This window comes from Malus domestica, chromosome 17, assembly GCF_042453785.1.
Source record: "Malus domestica chromosome 17, GDT2T_hap1".
Taxonomy (NCBI): domain Eukaryota; kingdom Viridiplantae; phylum Streptophyta; class Magnoliopsida; order Rosales; family Rosaceae; genus Malus; species Malus domestica.
Window position 1 is genome coordinate 28,213,869 of NC_091677.1, and position 8,354 is coordinate 28,222,222.

General features: G+C 37.2%; 2 protein-coding genes across 2 annotated transcripts; one reads left to right on the plus strand and one right to left on the minus strand.

Moving 5' to 3' along the window:
• Positions 1–78: 78 nt before the first annotated feature.
• LOC103405537 (F-box/kelch-repeat protein At3g06240-like) lies at positions 79–1,639 on the minus strand. The gene has a single exon (XM_008344550.4). It carries the CDS (start codon positions 1,548–1,550, stop codon positions 456–458), a length of 1,095 nt encoding a protein of 364 aa, XP_008342772.3. The 5' UTR covers positions 1,551–1,639; the 3' UTR covers positions 79–455.
• Positions 1,640–5,203: 3,564 nt separating this feature from the next.
• On the plus strand, positions 5,204–8,137 carry LOC103405538 (WAT1-related protein At1g25270-like). Its single transcript, XM_008344551.3, has 9 exons — positions 5,204–5,279; positions 5,608–5,663; positions 5,749–5,983; positions 6,057–6,119; positions 6,579–6,695; positions 6,832–7,093; positions 7,239–7,397; positions 7,495–7,646; positions 7,774–8,137. The coding sequence occupies exons 3-9, from the start codon at positions 5,775–5,777 to the stop codon at positions 8,000–8,002; spliced, it is 1,191 nt and encodes a 396-aa protein (XP_008342773.3). The 5' UTR covers positions 5,204–5,279; positions 5,608–5,663; positions 5,749–5,774; the 3' UTR covers positions 8,003–8,137.
• The last annotated feature ends 217 nt before the right edge of the window (positions 8,138–8,354 follow it).

Sequence of the window (8,354 nt, forward strand, 5' to 3'; positions counted from 1 at the left end):
CATCTGCATTTTTATGTTCATCTTTGCTATGGAGCCATAAGGCTCATTTGGAAAGTATTTTTAGATGATTGAAAGAGCTTTAAGAGCAAATGCATTCCAATATCATCAACTACCACCCTGCAACAAGAAATCCGAAATCTTATGTCCCAACCAGTATGACTCACTCTGGTAATAACATCATCAACATTAACATACCTAAACAAATCTCAGCATTTCATAGAACATGAAGACATGGTATCTAAGGGTGCTGCAATTTTCCAAGCATTTCTGCCCTTGTTTTCAGCGTAGAGCAATGGGGCGAGCTAAATGCGATAACTTCGTTAGCCACTTGTTCAACTTCAAATTACGAGTCACAGGAGGACTAAAACTACATAGTGACTTCATCGGCCTCTTGTGCAACTTCAGACAATGTTTCCGATACACAGCAGCAGAACCAGAACCACGCGGTCTTCTTCTTAGTCTCTTGTACGACTTTCACCTTGTCCATTAGTCGAAACTAGGCTCTCCACATAAAAATGGACTTCTGAAGAAAAACGAAGGCCACGAGTTGGAACGTTTTTAGTTTCCTGAGTAGTTGGATCATACAAAACCAGCTCGCCTCTGCTACTTTCGATATATATTTCGCCATATAAACTGCAGCCCAGCGGCCTCTCAACTCCGAGCAGGGGTCCAATTGTGCATTCCAATTTCCATAACACCTCAGCATTCTGCTCAACCATTTGCCACACATAAAACTCCTTTTGCCTTCCACTGAAAGTATAGGCCATCAAATAAAGAGACTCCTTCAACGCCGCGAGTTTTTTGCACATTGGACTTCCTAAAACGTTTAAATCCGGCAACTGTAACTGCCCAAACGCCTCATTACGCATGTCAAACGATAAGATCAGTTCGGACTCAACCCTGCCGTATGCAATCCAATAAAGGAAACCATTCACAGCAGTGCACGAAGGTTCATAAATATCGAAGTAAAGCGTATCAATCTCCAGCCAACAGTCCGTTCTCAGCGAATACACCTCCGCGCGGATGCAAGGTGTGTTCGAGCGAGACAAAGAGACAATCCTCACCAACTTATAGTCATCAATAAGCGGGTGGTACCCGAATCCAAGAGCAACACCGGAGACCCGCGCATTATGTACATTGGCACTACCGATAAGACCGTCTGGGAGGACCCTAAATTCCGCCATGGCAGGATTCCACAAAATTATGGGCGACCCAAGATTAGCAAAAGTATCATGAGCTAAACAAAGTAACCCATTGCAAGATCCCACGAATTTCAAGTGATTGGAATCCATCACAGATGGTATCTCCAAATCTGATAACACATAACCATCTAAAAGCAGCAGAGAAATGACATGCTTACGAGTAATTTGTGAACGATATTTTACCACTAGGCATCCGGTTTTCGAAATGTTGAGACGGAGGTGCTGAGAAATGAAATGGGAGTCCCTGATCAGAGCATCCCATGCTTTCCGCACCGAGGCGAATCGAACCAGAGATTTGACGGGCAATCTGGAGAGAATGTGGAGCATCAGGTTCGCAGGAAAGGCCATATTTTGAGAGCTTGCGTCTATCGCTTCTTTTGTGAAGGGCTTTTTGTTACAAAGAAAAGCCGCACAGCCCGAAACAGACAGCCATCCGTTTCTTTTCTGGCATTTATGACGTCAACTCCAATCATTTGAAAAAATAAAACTGAAGCCAAACTGCCACGTAGTTTAATTATATTACTATTGATTTGTGAATGAGAAGATTTATGTTCAATTCTTGCTCAAGTTGAATTTGAACTATATTATTGATAGTCTATTATGAGCCTTAGGCTACTTCCTTACTTCTTTACGGGATGTAGTCAAACTTGGATTTGAGAGGATTTTAAAAAAGTTTAAAATCCTAGTGTAGTCAACCAAAGGATTTAAAGGATTTTTAGAATCGATGCAAATCTAGGTGTAATCAATCGAGGTTTTAATAGTCATTGTTTAAATCCATCAAAATCCAAGTGTATTGAAAAATTAAAGATTTTGTAGTATTTCATTAAATTGTGGATTTTGTGGGATTTGAGAGCAAGAAGTATATATAATTAAGACCAAATAGAATCCTACCTCACATATTAGGATTTCAAATCCAAGAACCTCTCTCTTTTCCTCTAACACCTTATCTTCTTCCTTCATCTTTGCAATTTTTCTACGTTTTTTCTGCAATTTTGTGCAATTTTTTCTTCATGGCAGAGAAGGGGAATTGGAATTGGGTTGTGAAGGAAGAGGACTAAGAGAGAGTCACGGAAAACAAGATTAGAGCAATATTGACAAGGAGAGAGGATAGCTGGAACCGGATCCGATCCGAACCCAATAAAACTGAGCCTGCTGAGCAAGGGATCCAAGCTGTTGAAATTTGATCCAATGACTACAAACAGGGGGCACCTAAAAGTTATAATAATTGTAGCCGTTGGATCAAATTTTAATGGCCCAGATCCTTTGCTCAGCATGCTTAGTATATTTGGGTCTAGAGGGGATCCGGTTCCGGGAAATAGGATTGGAAAGGGTTTAGCGGGAGACTTTTGAATAGTTGGGTTTATGTGATAATCTTGACTTTTTATTTCGGCTCAAAGGGACGCATCTCTAGAGCATGAACAAAATGTAGCTTCATTTTATTTGATTTATGACCTATATACATTTTTAACCATTTTGATTTATTTGGCAGTCAAGATTCAACGCTGTAAAATCTATCAAAATACACAGAAATCTATTATATGAATCTTTTCAAATCTTCCAAAATCAATATGGATTCATAATCCTATGAAATTCATTACTTAACAGAATCTATTAAAATCCTTTCAAAGTCTAAGATGACTAAACCTCCTTTAATGTAGATAATACTGTCCATTAAAAAAAAAAAACTGAAGCCTGATAACAGTATTCATAAAATGCAGAAAAGTAAGGAAGTTACTTGTCTTTTTACATCATATTGTTGTATCAGTTGCTTGCCTTTTTACCGTTCATATATGTGATTAAGATTGTAAATTTAGGAAACGTAAACGCATGAAAGAAGTGGATATTCTTATTTGCATGCATGTTTCCGATTCTCTATGCTTATAGTGGAGTTTTATACGTTTTGCTTGAACCAGACAAAAAATGAAGTAAGAATTAGTAAGAATTTTGTAAGATTACACGAGTCTCCATGGGACCAATAAGTTTGACACATGACCATGACCAATAAGACTTGTTTACGAGAACTATAGTGCTACCAATGATTCAATGAATAGTAATTATGATAACGGTATAGGCGTATTAGATGGTGGACTCGATACCTACTGCTCACATCATCATCAAATTACTTTTCAAAATCTCATTCGTTTTTTACATAATCACTCTCTTTAAGTTTTCTTAAATCGGATCTTTCAAATCAAACCAATTTTGTTCTTTAAACTAAATTACGCGTAATTAATATTTTAAATTGGTTTTAAAACAATTCTAGTGAATACGATCGCGTACTTGCATAGCTATATACTACTATTGATTTGTGAGTTTGTGAGTAGCTTAATTTGGGTCTTTTGAATCTTCTTAGGCGTTCAAAATTCTACATCATCCTCTACATCTCAACCACCACACCCTACCATTGAAATAACCACCATACTCACACCATTGCCATTGCCATCACTATCATTGTGGCCGTTGCTGTTGTCACCGCCACCACACTTCACTACCATAAGCTTAAAGCACTCCACTATTTTATTTTATTTTATATATAGTTGATTATTCTTAAAGCACAACTGAATCAATTCATTTAAGAGAAAACACACAACATATTTGCAAAGTCCAAACTGCCCCTTATTCATGTGTTTACTAACAATAAAAAATCCTATTAAAGGTTTGTTTATGTCATAATCATTTTTTCTCATCCTTATACCATGTAATTATTTAAACATGCCCTCAAACCATAAATACTTTCCACCTAGCTGTAATGGCCACTTCTCCCTCTCTGCATTTGCAACATTATACATTTATCTGAATTACTTTTATAACACATTAGATTACAAGATTAAGGAAAGAATTGAGGACGACACGCAATATATATACCTAATGATGCACGTCTCCCAGATTATATTAACTCCAAAAGCTATCTTTATGCAGACACCAGCGGTGAAAAAGAAAGGCAAATCAAAATTTCAAATATTGGCGTTCACTAGTTTAAATTGAATCCTATAGACGGAACTTTGAGTGCCGTATACAACCTAGCTTCCAAATTTTCAAATAGGGCAATAGAACTATTCTTTGGGGGTCTCTTTTTCTCTGGAAAGGTTTTGCAAAAAGTAAATTTACAAATTACGAAATCTTTCAAAGATTATAAAGATCAGAATCCTTCGCAAAAATCTATGGCAGGCTTTACAATCTTACAACTAAAAACTAGAGAATTGTTACCCAAAGTAAGGAGAACTTTTACACGAAACAGAAAAAACATTATGTGTAAGTTTTTGTCCACAAATTCTTATTTTATTGGCATAGAAAGCTATTTGGCAGTGTACTATGTATTCATGTCACGTAAATCATTCTTCTACTTAACAAGAGGTTCTTCCAAGTATTAGGAGTACGAACGACAGCACCATACGTCATAATGTAAGCAAAAATGTAACATCCCACATCGCTTAGGGGAATGAAACCTGTAAGCCTTATATGTATATTCTCATCTCTACCTAGCACGAGGCTTTTTAGGAGCTCACTGGCTTCGGGTTCCATCGGAACTCCGAAGTTAAGCGGGTTCACGTGAGAGCAATCCCATGATAGGTGACCCACTGGGAAGTTCTCGTGTGAGTTCCCATAAACAAAACCGTGAGGACGTGGTCGGGGCCCAAAGCGGACAATATCGTGTTACGGCGGAGTCGAGCCTGGAATGTGATGGGGGCTCGGACCGGGATGTGACAGAAAAGAAGATATATTTTTATGTGTCCTTAATTTTGTATTTATGAAACCTGGTGCACTGAGTACCTTCAAAAAATCACTCCTACCTTAAGTAGAAATAATTCTTAGACAAAACAAAAAAAAAAAAACAAGTAGAAATAATTGTGACCATCAGTAGTAGAATACACGCGTAATCGTTGAGTAGGAGTTCAATTTGCATGGTTCTCTCAACCGTACAAGTGGGATGGATATTGGCATATATCTGTCAGGTATTCGTACTTATAAGACAAACAATAACAACAGAGTGATAACTTGCTTGCTGGTTCTCACAACTCCAATTGTACTCTCTCTCTCTCTCTCTCTCTCTCTGTTTGGCAAACACGCAAGATTGAGGTCAGTTCAATGCTCGTCAACAGTGCTTATAATCTGATGAGCTACGTGTATCCATTCACACATTTCATTCGTGTTTTATTTGATCTCAATGTTTTAAAGGAACAGACACAAATTTGGTTTTTGTGTTTCGTACCCGCTCTTCAGCTGTAATGCTTTATGCTAATATTTATTTGGGTTCAACGCTATGTTTGGTTAGAAGAGCTCAACTAATTCATTTATGTACGGCGTAGCGGGTTGTTTTCCTTCAGATTTTTCGTTCCTTGTCCAGTTGGGTTTTGTTGATTTAAGTTTACCTTATATTGGTTGATGGAAATTTTAATCCGAATAGGAACTGCTGGAGGAGTTTCAGATTTATCCAAGCGTAGTGGAGCACCTGTTTGAGAGGTTTATTGCTATTATTTGTTGCTGTTTGAGATTTTTAATACTCTCTCTCTCTCTCTCTCTCAACTCCAATTGCATACATTGACAGGTAGATTTAGAGAGAGAAATAGAGAGATGGGGCAGAAACAGATGTGTTGTAGTACCAGTATAGTACAAGGGTTGAAGCCAGTGCTGATGATGTTGGTGGTTCAGACGGCATATACAGGGATGAATATATTTTACAAACTGGTAGCGGAAGTTGGCATGAGTTTAACTGTTCTCGTTGCCTACCGTAACATGTTTTCTGCAGCCCTTATGCTTCCTCTTGCTCTTATATGTGAAAGGTTCATCAATCATGATCTCTCTCTATTATTTTTTCCCCTTTCATTGGTCCTTAACTAATTTATAAACTAACAGGAAGAGCAGGCCCAAACTTACCTTAGATATACTGCTTCAAGGTTTTCTCTCCGGATTATTGGGGTAAGGGTGCTAAAACATATTCAAAATTATTGATTTTGGTTTGTGTTTCTTTATTTATTACTTTCCCCATTTCTTAGGATTTGGATTGTTTTGGATTTATATCCTAACCTTACCTGTGTTTCTTTATCACATATATTGTATTTTAATTTACTTAATGACAATGGATTTAGAGGAAATTAAGATGTGCATTTTTTGACTGAAATCTTATTGAGTTTTAATCTTTCAATTTTCAACTTAATAAGGTTTCTTTAAGATATAGGTAAAGCAAGATCGTAACCAAAATATCCTTTAAATTTATTTCCTAGCATGATTTTTTTTTTGTTTTTGTATAAATTCCTCCCGAATAGACACGAACTAAAACATTAGTTTGATGAGTTTAATTAATTTGATGTATTTGAGCTTTTTTTTAATATTTATTTAAAAAAAATGTATAAATACGTTTTTGTTGAATTATTGCAGGGCAACAATGGCACAAAATTTTTACATAGAGAGCTTAGCCTTAACATCAACAACATATGTTGCAGCCTGCAATAATCTTGTTCCAGTAATCACCCTCATTATAGCAGTATGTTTTAGGTATTTGTACACAGAAGTAATTAAACCGCGTTTTCAGGTTTAATGTTGTTTTATTAATTAATCTCTGAAATTAAACTCATTTAATTTAGCTGATTAGTTTGGAAATTATGCTGGTAATATTATAATTAAATAACAGGCTGGAGAGCTTAGCACTTGGAACACATGCAGGAAGGGCAAAGGTTGTGGGGACACTAGTTTGTATAGGAGGGACCATGCTCTTCACGTTCTACAAAGGAAAACCTATTGCCATGTGGTCAACACACTTTAACCTTTTACGTAACTGTTTGCATGAAAGCAGCCACGTGGCATCACTGCATAAAAACACTCACACTCAGTTGTTGGGCTCCTTTCTAGCACTCTGCAGTAGCACCTCATTTGCGTGTTGGTTGATATTTCAGGTTCCATTTCACACAACACAGTTCTCATCATATCTGTAAATGTGTGTATATATGTATGTGCGCGTGTGTGGGTATATAGCCATGCATACTGCATGCATGTGTTTCGCTTAATATTGTGTTTTAGTAATTTGGTGTCTATATACAGACGAAAATGACGAAGAGCTACCCTTGCCATTACTCAAGCACAGCTCTAATGTCTCTCATGGCATCAATTCAGTCTGTAGTATTTGCGCTTTGCAAGGAGAGGGATTGGAATCAATGGAAGTTGGGTTGGGATATCAGACTTCTTGCTGCTCTGTATACGGTATACGCGAGATATCTATACACAGTTCGCCTTGATCAAGGAATAACTAATTTGTCAAGGCAACTAAATTGTGTTCATCTATACTTGTGTGATGTAGGGAGTGGTCACGACTGGACTCGTAGTGACTCTAACTGCATGGTGCGTACGAATGCGAGGGCCGTTATTTGTGTCAGTTTTCAACCCACTTTGCCTTTTGCTGATAGCCTTTGCTGCGCCTTTGTTGCTGAATGAAAAGTTATACCTAGGGAGGTACCTACTACCTAGTGAGGTTTCACTACAAAAACACTTAATATATATATATATAACGCTGGTTAACTGTATAGGAGAAAATTAATAACGGAAGTTCTTTTAACGTTTCTATGTATTCAAACTGCAGCATATTAGGAGGGCTTCTAGTTGTATGTGGATTATACACGGTGCTTTGGGGTAAAAGCAAGGAAATGAAGATGATGACTCAATTGCCACAACCACCACTTCAAGATCAGCACTCCCATTCCATTGACATGGCAACATCTTCAGTTCACACTACTACTTGCGATAGCAATGCACAACCAATGTCAAATGCTCCAATGAACAATGGACTCAAAGAAAACATTGAGCATTAACTAGCTAGTTAAAAAGAATAATGATAAGTAATGGGATTTAAGACTTAATAAGAGGATCGGAAGAAAACTCCTTTCCAAATGTCTACTACGTACCTATATCCATTAATAAACAATAATGAGAAGGAAAATAATAATAATTAGAAGGAAAAACCAGAGTGTCTATTCTTCTCACTGATCTCTTCTTCATTTGACTATTCACTTGATAATTAATTAGAACAGCGTGTGATCTCCATTACCTTTCAATTGACGAGGCAGTGAGATCTATAATCAGATCTCTGTAAAGTACGATTGAAACCTCTTTTCAATCCACCCAAGTGAATATGATATAGTTAACACATAAGATCTCGCAAAC